General features: G+C 39.0%; 1 protein-coding gene across 2 annotated transcripts in view; it reads left to right on the top strand.

Moving 5' to 3' along the window:
- Positions 1-22,437, top strand: part of LOC145980966 (uncharacterized) — a 28,116-nt gene extending 5,679 nt beyond the window's left edge. For both annotated transcript variants that reach the window (XM_083114056.1, XM_083114057.1), the window contains exons 2-4: positions 10,010-10,070; positions 20,051-20,248; positions 22,035-22,437. In XM_083114056.1, the coding sequence (XP_082970182.1) occupies positions 10,020-10,070; positions 20,051-20,248; positions 22,035-22,250 (465 nt within the window). In that variant the 5' untranslated portion in view covers positions 10,010-10,019 and the 3' untranslated portion in view covers positions 22,251-22,437. The remainder of the gene's footprint in view (positions 1-10,009; positions 10,071-20,050; positions 20,249-22,034) is intronic.
- Positions 22,438-23,787: the final 1,350 nt, after the last annotated feature.

The raw sequence follows: 23,787 nt of genomic DNA, 5'->3' as shown, positions 1-23,787 counted from the left end.
GGTGTGACTATTCTGAAGTGGAGAGATAAGAGAGATGTGTTAGTCCTATCTACAGCTCACTCTGCTGAAGAGGTAACTGTAACAGAAAGACATGGTTCAGAAATTAGAAAGCCTACCGCAATTATTGATTACACTACTAACAAGTCCTTCATTGACGTAAGTGATCAATTCGCTTCATATGGGAATGCTCTGCGAAAGACTACAAAATGGTACAAGAAAGTTATTATTGAATTTATATGGGGAACGGCTCTCGTGAATGCCTACATTCTCTACAGTGACTGCATCCAGTCCAGTAACATACACATAAATGAATTCAGGAAACTTGTAATCCTAAATATTCTTTCTGAAAAATTACCTCCTGGACAGCAAACTCACTTTACCTGTGCAACAAGGCAGAAAAACTCAAACTCATCACTTGATAAACAAAGTAGGGGATAATGGAAGAAAGAAGCAAGGACGCTGTGAACATTGCTACAAAATCTATGGCAGAAGTGGAAATTCTGACTCGACAGGGAGGAAGTTTGCCAGGTGGGTGAACACAGTATTTGACAAATGTCCCAAAAATCCTTTTATGTGCCGGGAGTGTTTCAACAAAAATCATTGAACTTCCAAAGTGTTCGGTATAAAATATGCCATTCTTATATCTATCTATATATCTACAAGGAACATAAGTTTACAAAAAAATATTATATAACGAATCGTTTTGTAAGAATTATGATGTACTAGCAATGTATTCCATAATGTATAATCGTTTACTGTGAATTCCAACCAGAAAAAAAATGTATTTACACATTTACCCTTCCTTTTTTAGTTGTCAATACATCTGTACTAGTGAAAAGAATACGTAAGCGTAAATAAAGATTTGAAGATTTTTTTACTCTTGTAAGACATTACAGAAATTAAAATTATTACTGCCCCATCTTAGCTGTACGCCACGGCTATTTAACAGTCATATAGTTTTGCTTGAACTGTGTATGCGTATCCATACACGTGGCCAAGAATCAGGTTCTTGTTTGTGTATGGAGTAGCATACACGTGGCCCAGAAGCAAGAAGCCATGTGTATGACATATCATACACACGGCAGTCAATGTGTTAAGATTACCAACATACGAAGTGGCATGCAATTGAAAAGGTTTTGCAGAAACCTCAGTTTTATAAATAAGATTGGATGAAATTAGACAAAATAAACTTTCCTTTCGCTGGGCTCGGACTCGGGTTGCCCGCATGCTAGTCCGACACGATAACCAACACTCCAAACGAGACAACACGAAACTATTTCGCAAGTAGTCGACTGAAACGCAAGTTAATTTTCAGATTGCTAATTCCCAAGGTATAACATGCCTAGGCAGATGTGTCTTCCATTTTCTGTACTTTTGTTATTTCAGTCGCTTTGGTCTCTCCCTAGGTTAATCACGGCAATAATGAGAAATAATTTTTGACAAAGATGATAAACAGATACACAAGAATAATCACCCTCGCAAAAAAAGCCAGAACTCGAGTCTGGAACCTTCGACGCGAGGTGTGTTTCTTGTTCTAACTATATCTGTGTTTTCGTTAGATATGAAATGAAGTAAATAAATAAGACAAGTGGGTGTAAGGGACTGGAGAACCGCAGCTACGTAACCATTGAGAAGACATCCATCGCCTAGATAGAGAATCTCTATATCCCATTGCGATAGAGAACTTATTAGAAGAATGAAAATACAGATTAAACGAACAAATTTGATGCGTATCCTTTCGTCAAAATGCCTACAAAACAATATTACATACTTCTTCACTAATAGAAAAGAATGAAAAAATTGGCCTTGGTGGGGATCGAACCTGGACCTCACTGATGAAACCTCTGTACGCTAACCAACACTCTATCAATAGCACCATGCTTTCTTTTTTCCAGTCAGTGTGTTTCTTTCCTCAGCACCTGAAGATGAAAATGCATGTTAATTTCTCTCATAATTGTTTCATTGTCTATTAATAGAAACCACGTATGTCACAAATAGACGCATTCTTTCTGTGAAAAATCCCGTTTCGCACATAGTGCTTCTCCATTTACTGTTATTTGGACATTCACTTGGAAGTTAAAACTTAGCTTTGTGCGTTTGTTTTCACGTGCATGTGTGTGAGAAGAATGGTGTGAACGTGTGTTCGATGTTTTTCTGGACATTATTTTCGTTCAAAGCATTAATGTAATTGTAAAATATGGAATTTACTGTAATGCAAGGAGTGAAAATATAAACCCAGTCCGTCAGGTTCGTTCCCAAACAACATTAAATAATGGAACGTAACGTGGACCGAGTATTATTGCATGTCGAGAACACGAGACATTACGATCGACAATCTTCATCTCGTATTTCTCTTTGGCATCACTACTCAATTTACAGAGATGTATACCCGTGACTGGTATACAAGCCGCAGAATTGCAATGCTGGTTGGGTTGTCTAGTCACAAGGCGCTTGGTGGTCAGACATGGATGGCTTGCTTCAGTGCTTCTTCAATAGGGTCGTTACAACCCAGAAGTGTCCGTGACTGTACATTCACGGTGCCAAACATGGTGTTCGCCTTTGCTGATCAAGCACTTTGGACCAGATGTACATGGTTCAGCGCCGCGATCAGGATCACCGCACTTCCCACTTCACACTTGACACTTGAAGCACCACATAGGGTTTGGAAGGTACGGCCGAACATCGAGAATATAATATCCAGCTCGCACTTTATCCGGAAGAGTGATCGTAGCAAACGTTAGGATTAGTGAAGTTGTGGGAACAAGTTCTCCCGATTTTCGCTGTACTGCCGTCTCATGTTGATCAGAGAGTTCCCAGAAACTCTTCCTCGGTAGCATTAGCAGGGCACTGTTGTGACGTCACTTGTCTCTTCGAAATTAAGCGAGCTGAAAGTCCGCACCCGTTTTGGGGGTTTTCCCCGTTTGAAACGTTTTTTGTACCCATAAACAGTAAGATTTGCTAAGGAGGGTACATAAATTCTCGCCTCGACATGCCCTCTATGCCGAGGAAGGCCTACCCCCAAAAATGAAGGCTTCTCCAAGACCAAACCGAAATCAACGAGGCCACGTTCGCGACTGCACCTACCCCTGCAGCCAACACTGCCCCATCGGCACATGTAACTAACACCTTCGGATAGGTTTTTTTTTTATCGAGGTTGTCTCCTCTAGCAGGACCCTTAGTTATAGGGAGGTCAACGGGATGGAAATGAATGGTGTGATGGAAGGAATGCTGAACATTTGAGTTGTGGATATGAAGGATGAACGAAATAAAGATATGATAATGGCAGCCCCCATTCCAGTTCATTATTTCTTCTTCTCCTTTTTTCTCTATTTCCTTGGCCTCTTTCCACTTCCTCACTATTCCTCTCTTCTCCCTCTCTATCCTCCTAGTCTTATCCCATTCTATGTCGTGTCCCGTTTCTTTTCTGTGCTTGAATATAGGATTCTTCTCCTTCTTTAATCTTACGTCATCCTTATGTTGCTTCAACCTCCCTTTAAGTCTCTTTTTTGTTTTCCCTATGTACACACTCTCACATTCCTTGCACTGAACCTCATATAAAGGGTGGCGCAGAGAAACGGCAAAATTTGATTGTGGAATTGGCAAAACTTTAGCGCCGGAATTTGTTCGGGACCGATGCGACATCATTGAGGAGGGTTTGCCATTCAGTAATTATGCAGCACTGGAATAGTTAGGAGCGTACTTTCGCTGTGAAAGCTTTTTATAAGAACGGTGATAGTGTGACTACAGCGCAAAGGGTATTTCGGCAGCATTACCATCTAGGACGTCATGCTAGTGTCCCATCGGCTCGTGCGATTACAACATGGGTGCGTAATTCGAAGAAACCAGTTCAGCGTTAAAGAAGAAGCCCCCAGGTACAGTTTGAACCGTACGTATAACAGAGAAAATTGAAGCAGTTCGAGTTGCCATTCAGAGGATCCCTCGTCACTCCGTTCGACAACATGCATCAGCCCTGCAATGTAGTCGAAGAAGCGTACAAAGAATACTGCATGAAATAAAGTTCCACCCTATAAGTTACAGATTGTACAGCAATTACATCCTGAAGACCCTCTGTTGCTTAAGAAGTCTTGCGAATTGGTGTTGGGTAAGGTTAACGAGGACGCCAATTTCCTTAACAATTTGTGGATGTCTGACGAAGCCCATTTCAACCTTAGCGGCTATGTTAACAAACAGAATTTCCGTTACTAGTTATAGGAAAATATTTGTCAGCTTCACGAGCATCCATTACATAGCACCAAGATTACGGTATAGTGTGCAGTGTCAAGTCATGGTGTTTTCGGCCCTTATTTTTTTGAAAGTGAGGAAGGCATTGCAACAACAGTGACATCAGATCGATATGTTGCTATGCTTCAAACATTCTTTGCACCGAAATTACACGACACACATCTTGACACCGACAACATGTGGTTTCAGCAGGACGGAGCCACGTCACATGCTGCTCGACAGTCGATGGAGGCGATTCGCAAATTGTTGGGAAGGCGGATCATTTCACGTAACGGTGACATTTCATGGCCTCCGAGGTCCCCTGATCTCAGTGTTTGTGATTCCTTTCTGTGGGGACATCTCAAAAGTAAAGTGTACAGCACACGTCCTGCAATCATTGTTGAACTGAAACAGAAGATTGCAGCAGAAATCACTGATTTTCCTCGAGACATGATACAGCGGGCATTCCAGAGTTTCCACAGAAGACTTTCAGAATGTGTACGACGAGATGGAACACATCTTTCTGATGTAGCCTAATCTTTAAGAAGTAAAGTGACATGTAAAATGACATGTAAATGTCATAGTTAATGGCATACTATTGTATGTACAGTGTCTCTCAAATGTTTTAGGACAACGACATTTTAAACTAGGCAACCCAAATTACGTAAGGCGCTGGTGGGTTGCGTGTAGAGTTAGGCTCAATTTCAGGGTTGCCATATGCACAATAGATATTTATGAAATACGCGAAAGAAATAAAACCAAATATTATTGTATAAAACTCTAAAAAAAATATCAGTATTACATTTGTCGCAAATAAGGAATACTTTCTGAAAGAAAAAAATCGATTTTCTAGTATTTCATTGCTGATGAGTCTACACAAAGGAAAAGAGGAGAGAGGAAACGAAAAGGGACAACAAATGAGAGGAGAAAAGAGAGAGCGAAAGAGGGAAGAGGAAAAGTAAAGGAGGGAAGAAAAGATAGGACAGATGTGGATAGGAGAAGCAATGAGGAGAAAGTGAAAAGATGCTGGGAGAGATGAGGAAAATGGAGCAAAGAGGAGAAGAGAGGAGGGAAAGAGAGGAGGGGAGAGGAGGAGACGAGAAGAGGGGAGTTGAGGGTAGAGTAAAAGAGAGAACATGAGAAGAACGAAAAGAAGAGGAGAGGAGAAGAGTGCAGTGGAGTCGGAAATCTAAGACAGTGGAGGAGATAAGAAGAGTGGAGAAGAACGGGATGGATACAAGAGACGAGAACAGGAGGGAAGGCGATGACATATAAGCAGAGGAGAAGAAGGGGAGAGAAGAAGGAGAGGAGAAGGAGAGAAGAGAAAGGAGACGACAGGAGAGATGAGGTATTTGTAGAAAATATCGTCTCAGCGTCAAGAATTGATGCATTGATCAAAATATCGACATGAAACACTCAATAATATTTTAAAATGAATTGGAGAATATATTAGATCGGTGCGAAATGCCTTTTGGCTTTGTTCAGAGCGAGATAAAATCTTCCACGTAAGTTATTTGATTCTACCTGCGATTATACCACTAAAAACATGAATGTAATTTTCATATTTATAAGAATTATCCAATTTTTCTCCACTTCTCAGTTCGTTGAAATGGAGGTTTTGTTATTTAACAATTCTCCTCCCAACATCGTTAATTCCAAACAGAATCGTTCCGTTTCACACTGCTTGGACAATGAACACAATGGGATATGTCTAAAACTTACGAAAATTTTCTGCCACCGGATGGGTTTGAACCTAAGACCATCAGGTTGACAATCTACAACGGTAACCACTACTCTACAAACTTTCGTTCCTGAGAATAGCTATGAGGACGATGTTCTCTTCCCGTGATACTGCAACAGACGAAATGCCTTGTGTACTGACGAAAGTCTCGTGTTCAGAACAGTATTATGAAATGTATTTGCTGTGGCGTAAGAAAACGCAAAACAAGGATATTCTACATAATATACAATGTAGAAGCCTCTAAATATTTTCCATTAATAATGTCTAATCACAATAATAAGTTAGAAGAAATAACTCGCATTTTCACAACAGCTAACAATATTATCGTTTTTTATATCAATTCGAATTTTTTTCTCGAAGATAGCTGCTAATACAAGAAAAGCAATTCAAAATTAAAGTAAAAGTTCAACTACATGAATATCCAACGACATTTACAATATTGGAGTGACTGAATATATAAAAATTGTTGTTTGAGCGGAAGGTAAAGGCGGTGTGTAGTGCTTAAAGTTCTCGACTGGGCATCTAGCGGTCCCAGGTTCGAGTCTCCTTACGACGTGTTTCTTTTTCTTAATTCTCCTTTTATTACACAAGAGCATTGTAACATTATTTGTAATAGTGTAGAGTGGCTACATTGTTCTGTATCTGGAATTTACTAAAAAAAATTAAACAAATAAATGAATTGACACATGTTCAAAGAGATCGTGAATTATGATACTCCAACGATAATTGTGTACTGCTTCAAAGACATTGACAAATATTAATGAAATAACTATTTATATTTGTTGTAATTTAGGACATACTAATTTTACCCCTTTACCCAATCCATTTCAATGCAAGGATAATAATAATAATAATAATCCTATAGCGCTACAGCACAATATTGGGCCAAGGCTTACCTACCGACTGCTGGCCTCCCTCCCACGCGAGCCACCAGGGGGGCGTGGAGATCTGCAGCCAGACTAGGGGGACGTGTGGTCGGCCCGACCGACCCCCAGCCGTTGTAGGACTTCGCGACCGGATTACGCTCACTCACTCGGAGCTCCCCAATTTCCTCACGATGGTGGGTTGCCACCGGCCCTATACACAGGCCGAAAATTCCTGGAGACTGAACACGGGATCAAACCTATGCCGTCCCGCAGCCGCCGTCCAAAGCATGGTGCCTTAGACCGCACGGCCACGAAGGATACCTCCGCAAATATCGAATGAAAAGTTTTCATCATGTGCAATTCTCCATTAAATGTTAGTTCCGATTCGTACTACTTCGTTTTCTTTGTTACAAACAAGTATTCTTTGCACATTACATGTAGGAGGAGAGTTGCATCTATATTTCACACTGGTCAGCTCCTTATAGCTATTCTCAAAAACGAAAGTCTGTAGAGTAGTGGTTACCGTTGTAGATTGCCAACCTGATGGTTGTAGGTTCAAACCCCTCCTCTGGAGGCAGAACATTTTCCTAAGTTTTAGAAATATCCCATTGTGTTCATTGTCTATGCAGTGTGAAACGGAATGATTCTGTTTGGAATTAACAATGGCGGGAGGAGAAATGTTAAATAACAAAACCTCCATTTAAACTGGAGTCTATACTTAGGCCTTCATTCATTTTCATTATTCTATCCCCCACTTTACAGTAACCATTATCCCAAACAGTTTGCAGAGTTTTCACTACGCGTTTGTCATCCCATTCTCCTATTATTTCTTGTCCCATTTTCTTCCTAACAATTTCCACTATGTGTCCCCTCTTGATGCTTGGGAATATGCTTTTTACGTCTAGGCTAAATATTGTCGTCTTGTCCCCACTTACCTCCAGTCCTTTTATAAGTTCCACCACCTGCTCACTGTTCCTCTCTCCTCTGCTTTCTTGCTCTTTCACCAACACTCCAATTATCTTCTTTAACTTCTTCTCCAAGGGTTCCAAAACATTGTTCCTGCAATCCATTACTGGTCTCAATTTTGTCTCATCTTTGTGTATTTTGGAAAAGCCTTACAAACTATGTAGTCCTCCTGCCTCCTTTATGTACTTTTTAAATCCTCTCCTCCCACAGTATTTTATGATCTTCTCTCTAATCTTTTGTTCATCTTCTGAACCACAAATCTCCTCATATATGATCTATTTTAGGTTTTCATTCTTCCTCTCGTACCATTGTTTTTTCCATAACCACAATGGCTCCTCCCTTATCTGCCTGCACCACCACAATATCATTTCTTGCCTTCATTTTCTTCATGCTTTCCCTTTCTTTTGGGGAATAAAAGAATGAAAATGAGTGAAGGCCCAAATATAGGCTCTAGTTTAAGCCCACTGTTAGCAGAATTTGTAATGAACGAGTGGGAAAAGAATGTCATCGAAATAGGAGGGGCAAGATAATTCTGTTCTGCAGATATGTGGACGATTGTTTCGGCATATGCAGGGGAACAAGGAGGCAGCTGGACATATTTGTCAAAGAAATAGAATATGAAGCAAGAGGGCTATTATAGGATCTTGAAATAGAAGAGTTAGAGAAGATAAGTTTGCTGGATATAATGATGAAAAGGGAGAGAGGAAATAAGATTGAGACCACTTGGCATCAGAAAAATTGTGCAGCAGGGATCATCTCTCACAAAAGAAGTGATGTGAGTGAGGGGACAAAAATAAATTTTATAAATAATATTGAAGACAGTATCAACAAAATATGCACAAAAGAAGAAGAAAACGAGAGGAAAATAGAGAGGCTATGGGTGAAGCTTGAAAAGAATGGGTACAAAAAGGAAGATAGACTTGACGTAAACAGAAGAAGAAGGAAGAAAGAAGATAAAGAAACAAAAGAAAGTGAAGAGAAGGAAAAAGAGAGGTGGTTTGGTATAAGGAGTATGGGGAAACCTACAGAGACGATAAGCAAATTTCTTAGAAAAGCAGGTATAAAAACATACAGAAAAGGAGGCCGCATCATTTTATGGATAGCGAACAAGAAGAAGGAATAAAAGAGAGAGGAGGAAGAGAAGGGGAATATATATGAGGTTCAGTGCAAGGAATATGAGAGTGTGTACAGGGGAAACAAAAAGGAACCTGAAAGACAGGTTAAAGCAACATAAGGATGACGTAAGATTAAAGAGGGAGAAAAAAAGCTATATTCAAGCACACAAAAGAAACGGGACACAACATAAGAATGGGATAAGGCTAGGTGGATAGAGAGGGAGAAGAAAGGAATAGTGAGGAAGTGGAAAGAGGCCAAGGAAATAGAGAAAAAGGAGAAGAAGAATTAATGAACTGAAATGAGGCTGAACATCAACAAAGAATTGAAAGGAGTGTATAAAGAGTGGAAAGGCTGAGATAAAGGAAGTAGGTAGGGAGAAGGAAGAATAACGAAGGAAGAAGAGAGGAGCGAAGGACTACAGGAGATAAGGAACATGTCTAGGTCCATTAGTGAGGAATTGATAAGGCCAGACTCTTACCAGGTACCAGACAGGTAGTGTCAATTACCTGTCAGGAGATTCCACACTCAGGATTTCCTGACAGAAAGGGTTTTAAGATAAGGACTGTTGCCTTCCTGTTGGTATGTATATGAACTCTGTCTGGGAGTGTGTATATATAAGATGATGTTTTGTATCTTTCCTCAATTTATTGTGAAGTTTTGTCTGAAGAACACCCTGTTAGAGGGTGGAAACATTACGTTCTTAGTGTATATATTTTGAATACTATAAAATTTTTTGCTTTGGTCAGTATTTTAATATTTTGTAAATATTTAAGATATTTTTTAATGGTTATCCTTCAATTCTAAACCCTAAAAAAACATTGTTAATTTTGTTGCTTGAAAAAAATCTTGATAACAGGTATTATATATTACATTCACACACACACACACACACATATAATACATAATGCATACATACATACATACGTACTCGAGTCTGCATATGTACACTTGGGTCAGTTTTAGCATTTTGACGAGTTGATTCCGCTTCAGAGTAGAAATGTCTTCATAATTAATAAAGTGGCAACAAACTGCCCAATGTTAAACAGAACCCTTTTTTCTTTTTTTAGGTATTAGTAACGGATTTTTTCTTCTTCCGCAGGTACCAGATCATGGCAAATATGGGATCGTCAGTTGGAGTAGCAATCAAAGCCATACAATGCGTAAGTGTCATTCTCTTTTTGAGTATCATTTCACAATATTTTGAGCATCAGATCACAGACATGGGGGACAGATTGAACCGCACAAAACAAAGATGGAAGGAGATGCACATGATGCGTCTCTATTTCAAAATGTATGTCGCTTTTTTGACACTTGTAGCTAATCGTGACAATGAGGATGAGTGATGGTGAGATGAAATTGATGAAGGAACACTCACGAGGAACACTCATGCCCAAAACGTTACACGATCCCCGGAATTTCACCCCAAAGCAGCCTCTCCAGATGCCGCCATGTTGCATTGCACGCTCCTCGCAGCGAAGTGTTGAACCATCGGTGTGCGGGACACGAGAGGCTAGAGACAGCCTTAGCACCTTGGGAAATATATGCTAACAGCACCAAAACCTGACCTTCCTAACCTATCCACGTAGGCATATAAAAGCTTAAATAAACAAAACTTAACCTATTTACATGCCTATTTCTATTTATATGCTTACGTGGATCGGTTAGGTAGGTCAGGTTTGGTGTTGTCAAGGCATCCGCTAACCGATCGTGTGCGGGACTCTTGGAATAAAAACCTGTGTAGCCATCAAGCACAGATGTATACACACACACACAATGACGATATATTTTATAAGTTCCCTGTAATAAAATCACGAAAACCAGTGAGTTCTATTTTAAGAGCCCTCTATTTGCTTCCCAGTTAGAAATTGCTTCATAGTTCTAAACCAGATCAGCAGGCAATTGACAACGGACAGTGACACCAACCATGCCATAAAATTGCTGAACCTGCTTATACTGAACGCCTTTAGCATATATTGTGGAACGATCCTAAGGACGACTCTGCAAAAAGGCAAAATCTCTTTCCAAACATCAGTTCTCGGTCAAGCGACAATACAATACAAGGTAAAATTCCACAAATAACGGAAACACGTGACGTCAGGAGACACTGCATTCTCCATCACTGCCGTGCTCAACCCATCTTCGGCTGGCAAATACGAAAGAGCTGAGCAGGCAGCCAGGAAATATTTGCCAGTAGCTCAAAACAGGTATCCTCCTGAATTCACTCTCATTCGCTACATTGTCAACGCTCACTCAGTATCAGAGAATTCAGAGAAGCTCACAAGTACATGCTGCCAGGCTGGGACCCCAGTTCGCTATTCTGGTCTCAAGCCGAACTCGCGAATCCGAGACGCCGCTTTTCGTCGAGAGCAATCGCTAAGTTTGATGCGGGCTTACTAACTCCAGTAAAATGGCTTGTAAGTTGCAGCAGTTGGTCAGACCGTTGTTTGGGCACCCTTTTAAGAGTGGCCTGGAGGTTGGCATGAAAGTAGTTTCCTGGCCCGATGCGATACAGAGACACCTAGCGACATATCAGGGGACTAAAAATTCTTTTCGGCTGTCCTAAACCAGAGGCCAGAGAACCAGTGATCAGAACGCTACATTTTAAAAGTAGCTTCGCTACAGCTACAGCTATTCTTCCAAAATGTAGCTTTGCTACAGCTACCGCTACATTTACCAAAAAGTAGCTCGCTACGCTACTCCTGTTCGCTACTCGCTACTTCGCTACTTTTTGCGCTACTTCTGCATAAAAAAGTTAAAAATAACCATGTGGATATTAAAAAAATCCCCTACTACTGATAAATAGATTATGTTATTATTATCATGATTCCCGTCACTTGATAATTTTGATAGCAGTGTTACTTCAGTTACTTATTTTTACTATAGTTTTTGAGAATAACATACCTATGCAAGTGGCATTTCAATTCAAATTTGATATATGAATATTGCAATTAGGGTCTTACCCAAATTAATGATTACAACTATACACAAATGAAATTTGGTAGGATTACGTATTTATGTTCACATCAACATATTTTCCTTGAGAATAAATATTTCACTTTTTAATAGACTGATATGAAGGCAGCATTTTGAATTAAAAGTACCTGGGGCTCTTTGTTTACAAAAGGGCTCCAGGTTCGATACCCAGCGGAGGCACATAGTGGCTCGGATCCAGTCTCGATCAGCTTATCTATGCATAAAATGGACTCAAAACAAAAACTAGGAAAGACACCAAGTTGGGAGGATGGGATCCTCCTGCTCCTACATTCCCCACAATGTTCATCATTCTTCCTCATTCTCACAATTAGCCGAAAGTGGCAGAGAGCGACTATAGATAAGAGAATAATTAAATAAACCATTCATCCTCATTGTCATGATTGAGAAGAGTTGAAGAATAGATGAGGAGATAAACAGACGAGGACAAATGGGTGGTGGACTATATCAAAGCGTTCGAACATTAATATGGAACAGGGATGTACCTATGAAATGCAAGAAGGTAATATATAACACATACTATGTGCCAATAATTACGTGACATAGAGAGACAAGAAAAAGATGCAGACAGTGGAGATGAAATTTTTAAGGAGTCTATGGGAGAAGACTAGAAGGGATAGAATAAGGAATGAGGAGATCCGACAGACAGTGGGTGTGGTGAAGCTTCAGGACAGGATAGATCAGGCATGGATGAGATGGTTCGGGCACATGAAGAGGATGGATGCAGAAAGACTACCAGTAAGAGCTTACAATGCACAAGGAGTGGGAATAAGGCCAAGGGGGAGACCAAGATGTCGGTGGAAAGAGCAGATAGCGGAGAGTGTTAGGAGAAGAGGACAAGATTGTAACACCGTGAAAAGAGAGGAGTAGTGGAAGACCAGGAAATAATGGAGAGGCATGACTTCTATGCCGACCCAGCCAGAGGCAGGAAACTGCGAAGGATGATGTCATGATTAGTAAAAGTTACAGAAAAGTGACGCAAAAGTAGAAAAAATACATAAATTTGAAAACTATGCATATTAACTAAAGAAAATTGTCGTTTCTGCAGAAAATCAATAACTCATACGTACTTTTCACAATATGATACAATATATTGATGAAACTGTCGTGTAAACCCGAGTGTTCTTAATGTATTGTAATTTTAAAATTTGTGAACAAATATTATCGCGAAAATAATTGTAATTCCAAAAACTCTATCATTCTTGTAACAATAATTTCTTGCTGGTGAGATCCTATATACTGACAATGATCAATGCTGTTAACGTACTGAACCATTTATTGCTGGCACTATTCCTTTGTCAGTGCAGCGGAAAAACATCACTCGTTTTTGCACTGCAAGTTGTTTTTTACACAGCAATTAATGACATTTTGGTGTCTCTTACACCATGGATATCCACAGGATTTGTTCCGGGGGTGATGCAAACGAGCAGCGATGCAGCTAAAAAGAAACATAGCTGCTAGCTGGAATATATTCATATATGTCAGTTAGTTATCTGGATATCTGAATTATTCAGATACTAATTAAATAACATGCAGATATCTATAATCTACAATCTAGATAATCTGTATTTCCATGTAATAGACTTTGTCTTTATGAACCTCCTGCAAAATTAAAGGTTATTGTCGATTTTTTCTGACGCTGTTGCCACATTCAAAATTCACCTGAAAATGCTGAGAGAAAATGTAGCTGTAGCGAATACAGGAATTTTCGCTACAACTACAGGAATTTTGTAGCTTCGCTACAGCTACAACTACAATTTTCAAAATGTAGCGTCGCTACAGCTACAGCTACAAATTTTGTAGCTAGCTACTGTAGCGACGCTACAAGTAGCGCGCTACTTCTGACCACTGCAGAGAACCTTCCTCCCTTCACCACCCCCTCCCCTCCTCCGTGACTCCCGCAGTGAGGTTTCCAGGAAAAGGGCACCCACCTGTTTCTTTTCATTCTGGTTTCGGAGGCTAAAATTTCTCCACTGGCAAAGCAATTCGCATTTCACTGCTTGCTGGCTGACTCTTGCATGGAGCGAGAAGAGTGGCAGGCTCCCGAGGCAGAACCTTCATCACTGAAGTTTTGATTGAATAAATTTGGTTGATTACAGTGGCTACTATAATTATGTTGAATTTTCTTGTTGAGGTTGGAATTATCAATTGAGAGTAAAGAAGGCGGTAGAGAATATCAGTTGAAAGAAAGTAATTTTTTTGAAGGGGGTGCTATTTTATACAAAATCGATATATAATAATAATAAGGCAAAAATTAGTAACAATTATTATTTCAACTATTAACGAATCGAGTCCCTATTAGAGATGGGCAGGAGCGAAACTACCTGGAATTTAAAAAGGGGAAACGTGGACATGCGTAATAACATATGGGAAAACTGAAAAGGAGAAAGACGGACAAAACAATGTAACAAAATGTACAGTAGTAACAAAGATGTCAGGACACAATAGTTTAATATTGAACTTACACTTTGATGAAGTAGTTTTCTTTGTTATGATCTGAATTAAGCCACTTTGCACAGTTCTCATCGTTGGAGTTCACAGCAGCTTTAATCGGCCAAGGTTGATTGATTTTGTTCATTTCACTTCGCCTTTCTGCCACTCTTGGCTAATAATATGATGAAATTGATGAAGAGACGCTCACAAAGGACACGTATGCCCAGACCGGATTCGAACCCGGGACCACGGGCGTCGTAGCGAAATGAGATAACCACTCCACCACGGGAGCCGGTTAATCGGCCAAGGGTGGGGACAAACTCTTAGTGGTGATGTGAATCCCCTGTGGAAACATATGACCAAAGGCGTAGCATGGACATTCCGGGTGGGAACGCCAAGTCCAAAGGAAGGGTCGGCTCTTTCTTGCTTAATAATTTACTTATGGTATTAGTCGCCACAGGCACTGTTTATTTGCCTGAGGTCGGCTGGGTTTTCAATAAAACATCATCCATGCATGTTTTAGCTAGACAATTAGATGCCTCACTATGCCATAAATGTTTTGAACTCTGGTGTTTTATACCTTTTTTATATACCTTTCTGCATGACGCAAATCAATAAATCCTACCTGAATCACAAGCACCTCTGCACAACAGTAGACGTCATTGTTGAAGATTATCCAACTACTGATTGATTTGGTTTATTGTACTTCGTTTTTCTACCACTTTTGGTTAATCGTAAATATGAATATTAGTGATGATATTGAAGAAGGGACACTTACAAAGAACACCCGTGCTCACGCCGCGATTCGAATCAGGGGCCTCTGTCATCTTGGCGCGCTGTGCAAAACACTCTGACACGGAGGTGGTGGGTGATTCAACTATAGTACACTCAACTGACGTAACAGTGCCGATTAGTAATTCAGACCATTGTTTATCATATCTTGAGAATGATGATAAACATTTTAAAATAATTTTGTTCAGAGACCATTCGATGTTAAGTTTTCAAATGAATGCTAAACATTTCGATTGACACAATATTAAGCAGTTAGATACTAACGACATAATAATAATAATAAAAAAGAATAGTCTTGCGGGTTAAGTGATAAAGCAGCCACAGGCTGAACTTCTACCATGAGGACTTCACCAAATTATTTGACAAAACCTGTGTTTATCTTTTAGTTTTTAATGCACATCGCTGTTCTTGCGATAAATTATACAATGCAGTGGCATATTTGAGTTTGGTAAAGTTACGTCAGTCAATATTGCGTATTGTAGCATCACATAGCACGAGTGGCATGAGCGCGAAGAACCAGGTATGAATTCTACCGCTGTCGTCTGCTTCAGAAGGCATGAAGGGTCACATTAACCAATCACCGTAGCCCTCTGCTTCGTAGATACGCTGGCGTACGAGAGAGCATTTGCGCGCATGCTGTAGAGAACCAAGCTTTCCCTCCAGAAAGGCAGCGAGGAATATAGAGTCCTTTACGCCGAACCTGCTCGGCGTCCGGCAAGGAAAGGCATTGAAAAAAAAATGCTAGAACGAGTGTTGTTATTGGAGCGTTGCAAGCGGATCGCGAAAAATAGCTATTATAATGTCATGAAGGTCAAACATATATTAAATTAGTCACGTTTTACTTATTATTTACAGCATTAACGCATTTTTGAAATTTTAAATCTGGGAACGCCGGTCGTACGGGCGTACTATAACGCTACGCCACTACATATGACCAGTTGCATTTAACAAGTTCCTGCATCACATTAGTTGCTCTCTCCTATTGTGATTTTTCCCAATATTAATTGATTGCTTCCCAAGTGAAATTTCAATCCAACTAATGATAGTATGATCTTTAAGATCAGCTCTATACGTGTTACAAAGTACTCTTAAAAAATTCCCAGCGAATTGGTCAAAATAAAGTGGCAGAATTTCGAGGAGATGCCGAGCCTCTATGGATCCACACAAGGCTACGCCAATATACGTAAGTAAACCCGTGGTGCTACAGCCCCTGAGGGCCAGGCCCCACCTACCGACTGCCGGCCTCACTTCAAGTCCAACCAGTTACGTGCGGTCAGCATGACGAACCCCTTATCTTTGTTGTGTGTTTCCGTGACTCATTCATAGCTTCCCAGTCTCCTCACGATGGTGGGTGGAAACCGGTCCCATAAAGAGGCCGAAATCTCAGGAGAAAAGTTGTTAATCTTCCCTCAGGAGACTCGAACCTGCGCGCGTCCAGTAGACGGAGCCCAAAGAATGATGAATCGGACCATACAGTCACAATGCAGAACACAGGCCCGTAGCCAGAATTTTATTTCGGGGGGAAGACTCATCCCTTATCAGCAGCTGCCATCTAAGGGCGAAAAAGTGGGGAATAGAACACCTGAAGATGAATTTCTCAGTATATTACGTTATTGTACAATATGTTTAAACTAAACCCACAGCGCTACAGCACCTTGAAGGGCCTTGGCTTACCTACCGACTGCTGGTCTCCCTCCCACACTGTTCCTCCGTCACCTGTTATAGCGTGGAGGTCTCAGACCAGTATTAGGGTGACGGGTGATCAGCCCGACGAACTCCCAGCCGTTGTTGTAGGTCTTCTTGACCAGGTTACGCTCACTCACTCGGAGCTTCCCAATTTCCTCACGATGGTGGGTTGCCACCGGCCCTATACATAGGCCGAATAAATTCCGAAAAGAGCCGGATTCGAACCTACGCCGTCCCGCAGCGAACGATCTCAAGACGAGTGAACGCCTTAACCCGCTCGACTACGGAGGAGGACGGACAATATGTTTAATGTAAGTAAAATTAATCACCGCTATACCCTATTTTAATTACATATTTGTAGGATTTCGGGACGGTCTTCAGCCCCCCCCCCCCCCCGGTCACGTGCCTGCGGGACAAAATATACATAAGTGCTGATCCCTTATTCTGATCCCTTCAGAGCATCTCTAAGACATGGTCTTTTAAAAATCAGTTCTAGAGAAGAAACCTTGTCCAATTCACGTTTTCAACTTTTTTCCTTGTGTAGTTTTCAAAGAGGAGAAACGTTATTACAATTGGTAATCTGGTGAACAAGATCGACGTCGAATATGTAATTGAAACCAAAATTTTAATGTACGTACCACGATGTTTTTACTGACTGAAAAGTTTTTGTTTCCTAATTTTGATTGAGCAGATGGGATTCTCTCACTGCACCAGGTGCCACCAACCCTATGCTAATCGTTTGAGTATCTTGAGTTTGAGTTTCTGTTACTTTATATACAGATAGACTAATCGGGACTGGATCTACATTTATAATCGGGTTGAACTAACTATTAGGCATCCACCGGATACCAAACTCGAGACATTTTAAATTACAAGGATCACCTTTACCATTATGCTATAGGGGATGCAAAATATATCTGAAACTAAGAATAAATTTTGAATGGAATGTAGAACGTAGGAGGCACCGTTTACACTGAAGGGGAAGAAGCCAGGAAATTCTCCCTCCCCTTTCCTAACCTGTAAATCTCTAATTTGATTCTCAGCGAAGTCAATATTTTATATCACTTTTGATATTGATAATAAAGAATACGAAGTAATAATTTGTCTTTAAATTTCAAGTTAGCAAGTCAGTCAACATTATGTTTTTATACTAAATTTTACATTAATTGAAGATTTGCAAAGAAACAGTAAACCTTTTCGTTGGTTGGTTGATTTAGTGTTTTAAGTCCACTTTATGCTCAGTAAGGCTAATCAAGACTGGACCTACAGTTTAAAGTTGAATCCGAACCACTATGTGCCTCCACCGGGTATCGAACCTTGAACCCCTTGATTACAAGGCGACGACGCTACCACTGCGCCATCGGGGAAGCCAGTGTAAACCTTTTCGTGATCGTTCCACTCCAAAAACAGATGTTTCTGTAAGAGCCACATCAAGTTTATGCTTGGAAGTAGTGATGTTCTATGACACACACACACACACACATGTATATGTAAGCAACGACAATATTATTATAACTTGGAGAGGATGTGATTTGCGAGCAAAACAAACATGGGAATCTAACGAAGTTTCCTTGCGAATCATCAATTATGTATGCATGTGTGTATATACATGTCTTTCCTGACTGCAGCGTTGACTCACAAAATAATACATATCCGGTAAAAACTGTCGCAATGTAAAAAAAAGGAAGCGCTACTTCCCCCTCTCGCCGCCTTTTCTACATTTTATTCAAATCGGACGCGGTAGGCAGGCACGTATCTAGTATATATTTCAGAGGGAGGTCCTCACGTAATGTCTCAAAATAATAATAATGTTAAGTTAAAATAAGTACGGTTACATTAAATTAATTAAAGTAGTATTAATTGACATATTCAAATTAATTAATATATTTTTTATATATGAATAGGTAAAAAGGCGGTATAACGATAGTGATATAACATCATGTATTCATTATCTATCTTACGTGTAGTTAAGGTCTGCAAAATTTGTAATAAAAATAAATAAAGGAACTGTCCTGGCAAGGAAATTAATGTGAAGTAGATAAAGAATTGAATATTTATTGAATATCGAAAAAGGATGTTAGATTCAATTGACGAAAAGTAAAATGCCTGGTAATGTTTTATGCATATTATTATACGTAGTAATAAATCTTCTTTGGTACTATCATTCAAAGTTGTATGATCCCATTATAATCCTTGCCTTGCCTTAAGTTCTGCGGAAATAAGTAACCGTCTATTAAATAAGTATATTTTCATTATTTAATTGTAGTTATTATATTATTTAGTTATTTTTATTATTTTGAACTTAATAAGTCTTTCAAAATACGGCCTTGGCGGTAGGGTTCGTTATAAAGTGTCACTGATTCCAATTAACCATAAATATGCTCTGCTTCTCTACACCTAAACATACACAAAGGGATGGTCTTCCGGCTTTCTTGGTTTCTTGCCTGGGAAAGAATTCAAGCAGTGACACCTAAGAGACCTTTGCCGAAGAGGGGACGGAACCGAGCTGTGCAGAGGATTCAAACACCCAAGCGAACTAGCCCTCCCCGTCAGCCTGGGGCAATTTTGCAACAGAGGCATCTAGTGGCAAAGTGGCGAACCGCTTGCGATTTCAGAATATGCTGGAGGCCGTATCTTTCGCCGTTGATAATACATGAGTTTTGTAAACAATCAGTTTTGGCTGTGCAAGTGTCTTTTTCAAGAAAAGCCCTTTCTAGATTGGTCATAAAATATTTGAGCATTACATCAGTATGCATCATAATGGCCATTTTCGTTTGTGCTACCCGCAAATCGCAAAACTATTCTGTGCTTATTTACGTATTTTCTTATGGGAAATTGAAAAAAAAATGCAATTTGTGCACATTTATCAAATTGAAATTGCATAAATGTGTCATGTACTCAAAGTTTCATAAAGTAAGTTCACATATACTTCGTGTTTTCCTGCAAATTTATGTCCTAAAACGTTATATTCAACAAAACAACCAAAAAACATGTTAAATTTAAGCGCTTTGTAGGCGACCTTCGCCAAACTCCACCGCCCTCTTAAGGCCAATCTCTCTCCAGCCGCCTATTTTCATGGCCGTGCCTTTAAGAAAGCCATATAACAAATTTTGCGATTTTGGGCACGCTGATGCTCGTTTACAAGGTATTAAATATTTTCATGTGTACGCATCATACAGTGATGTCTCGATTTTACGTGCTCTGTAAGCTTAATTGTTTCATTTATTCTCTTCTACAGCTCCTCTGTAGCATCTGCGCTGCGGTATATGGCGATTTTCTTGGGAATAGCATTATGGCTGCATTCCCTGATTTTCCTTCTGAAGTCTTTCCTGGAATTAAAGCTTCTATTTGTGGTGGAGTCTTCCTCATTTTCATATTCATCAGTGCAATTCTTGCAGTCGGGTCAGCAATGGGAGAGCCGATGCCTAAAAAAGTGGTAAGCATGTGTTTTATCATGAATAGGGAAAGGATTTTAAGGTGCAATGGTCAGAAAAGGGGGGAAAGGTTCTGAAAATGCTTTTAAAAAGGTGCAAAAAAAGGTGCTGATAAAATGCCTTTATTCAATGCTCTGCTTTCCTGCGCCTTTTGTATATAATGCGCGCGGACCGCATAGAGAACTGTGGTTCTGCCGAATAGGTTTTGTTGAAGTTTGTGTTTTCTCTCCCGGGTTTTGTTACATTATCTTGGAAACTATTGGGGCTGCAGTGATTATATTATGCCATTTTATAGCTCGAGCTCTCGTTCTCTACAAAATGAGATCATGCGATTTTATGAATCATCTCAAGAAGAGTAAAAATCATTTATTTTTTGTACAGTTCTTTTAACAAAACATTAAAGAAAAGGAAGGTAAAAGGTGCTGAAGCATCAAAGAGGGGTAAAAAGGGGATAAATGTGGTAATCTAACGAAAAGGTGCAACAAAGTTTGTAAACTTAACTTGATTTCATGTCCTCAAATACATATCTCAAACCATCGGTATGAAAAGAGCTATATTTTTGGAAATGATCTGCACCTTAAAATCCGTTCCTTGATCATGAACTTACAAGCGTGTCTTCATTTCACAACGATTTATTTATGGTTTTAGTTAGCACGAAGGACCCTGATTCTAGGCCATCTATGGTTTACAGGATCACTAACGTTGAGTAAGCCGAAACTTAGGCTGTTTTATAAGAAAAGTACCAGATATTTAAAACTTGAAACAACCCGGTGTACTCATATTAGCTCGCTATGCTTTATTCAACCGACTGTTGTAAATTACTCTTTTTCACTTCAGCACTTACAACAACAGTGCATTTCCGTGACTACTTTTCCAGAAAAAATAAATTCACTGACTTTTCCAGGATTTCCAGACTGGTAGACAGCCAGAGTTTCATATTAATATGAGTACATTTTTCAGTCAAGAAAATATGAAAAATGTTCCGTTTTGTTGTTTTAAAAATCTGGTCATCTTACTCTATTCTTATTTTATTATTACCACCACTATTAATCGTTATGATTGGTTATGCTACGCGAGATGCTATAAAAATTAGGGCGGATGCTATCTGCGCTATATGGCATAGAATGGCATCGAAATTCTAAAGATTTTTTTCACTTTACATCGTATAACGATCGAGCGGAAGAAAAATCCTAAGGAAAATGATTTCGTCTAAAGTGGACCAAAGCCTGTTTTTTGATCAACTAACTTAGATATATTTAAATGTTAGCCCAATTAACTTTATAATAATATATTGTATCTATTGTTTTGGAGATGGCAAATTTCTGTAATTTTGTTATAATTTATTTGTTTTTATGAAAAACTTATTTGAGTTTAGTTTATTTTCCCAATTATCTATTTTAATTCATTTTGTTTAGAAATTATAATTCTATTAATATATTTAATTAATTAATTAAAGGAACTAGGTAAAGATTTATTCTTGCCTGCTTATCAAAAACTTCTCTTCATGGTTTTATATGAGGTATGACCTGTCCAATGACGTTTGTTTAATGGCCGCGGTATTTTGACCGTGCGAAGGTAGCATAATCATTAGTCTTTTAATTAGGGGCTAGCACGAATGGTTGGACGAGGAATAAGCTGTCTCTATTTATTATACAATTTTACTTCAAACTGAAAGGCTTTAATTTTTTTAGGGGGACGATAATATATTTATATTTCAGCCCAAGGTTTGTATTTAAGATTTTTTTATAGAATTAATCACTAAAAAAAAAATTTTCATCTTTCTTGCAGACTGCTCTGATATTGCTGACTGGTGCAGCTTTCTTAATTGCAAGTGGTGCAATATTGGCCGAGAACATAAAAAATTGGCACGATCTTGCATCACACAGTGATCGGTATCAAAAGCTGTCTGATGAGATCACAGCAGTAGTTGCTCTATCATTTATAGCTGCCGTTGTTTTTCTGGGAGATATGGTGTACACTTTGATTAGCAAGCAACCATCGTAATCAGAAATCGTCACTTCTTATGAAGAACTGTGATTACATAAGAGCATATAAATAAACATGAAAAAAAAACCTGCATGCTTTTTTTTGGGTTGGTGTGAAAGAAATCGTAGACATTAAAAATTTCACAGGGAGGTTGGTATCCAACGAGGAGTAAGTGACAACCCAAACCGAAAATTAAAAATTACATATTTCCCACATTATAACACCATTAAGACTTGTTTCCATGATATGAAAAACACAATATGCTGACCAAGGCAGTGATTTCTTTTATTATAAAACATAAACTAAACGTAACGTTTCAACCTTCTAGCAATGTCTTCTTCAGACTCTGCACCAAGTACAAACATAACAAGATATAAAATCAGGACGATATATATATACACACAAACATTACTCCCCTCCAGACTATTAGAAAGTTGTTCTGGAATTCCAGAACAAATGTGCCATCCTTTAATTTTTGAGTGAAATTTCCATATCATACAATTTGGATTGGACCCAGTGAAGCCTTGTTACATTGGTACACAAAACACGAAAACTATTTATCTACAGTATAGCTTCTAATAACCTTTTTTCTTAATGAACTCAGAAATGACCAAAATGTCACAGTGTTTTACACCAGAGCCCTTCATATGTTAATTATTGCATGAACAGATGAATTCAAATTGAAGTAATTTTTTTTAGTGGACAACACTATTTTGGGAAGAAATGTGCCTTGTTTGCTCCTCCTGAAAAATAAATACCTTGCTTGCCCCTCCCTGGAAAAAAATCCTTTGGACGTATATGTCTACAAGTCAAAATTCCATGATGTAGAAACACGTTAAACAATTCATTTCTTTGGACGAAAAACTGATACAAAATACGTGAAAAGTGTCTAAGTTGCAATCATAGTAAATTGATTCAGGTAGAAGACCCAAAGCAACTAGTCTAGATATGTAGAAAATTTCAGAGAAAATAGGGAGGATCGACCAGGACTCGAACCCGGGTCTCTGGCATACCGTGTTATTGCTCTAACCACTTTTTTTTTAACGATTTCATATTATTGTGCATGATTTACATTTGAGGTCATTATGAGGTGAAAATTACATTTAGGAAATTTGCATATAACATCTCTCTTTTACAACGAGGGATCATTTGGTATTCCTGCTACAGGTGATTGATAAATTGGGTGTGAAAATCTTGTTGCCTATATATGGATACAAAAAGAGCATATTGGCCTAAGAGCCATTGTACACTGTGACGTTTTGTTCTTGGATAATATCCAAAGGAAGGATATAAAATAATATCTACTGCAATGTTACGTTCTGATGTACGACAAATTATACTCACAAGTTTTTTTTTTATATATATCAATGATTTTTGGATTATTTGACATTCACTAAGTTTATGCACTAAATTGTCTTATACATTACATGTTGCACACATTGGAGTATTTACTAATTGTATATCATAAAGTTTAACTCCAGTAATGAATATTTGGTGTACATTTATATACCACGCTTATCTGACTCTTAACGTGCCTGTATATTATTCCATACTT

The sequence above is a fragment of the Lepisma saccharinum genome, chromosome 28, assembly GCF_977018435.1.
Source record: "Lepisma saccharinum chromosome 28, izLepSacc3.1, whole genome shotgun sequence".
Taxonomy (NCBI): domain Eukaryota; kingdom Metazoa; phylum Arthropoda; class Insecta; order Zygentoma; family Lepismatidae; genus Lepisma; species Lepisma saccharinum.
Note: the sequence above shows the minus strand (reverse complement) of the source record. Positions and strands in the feature narration are given on the sequence as shown.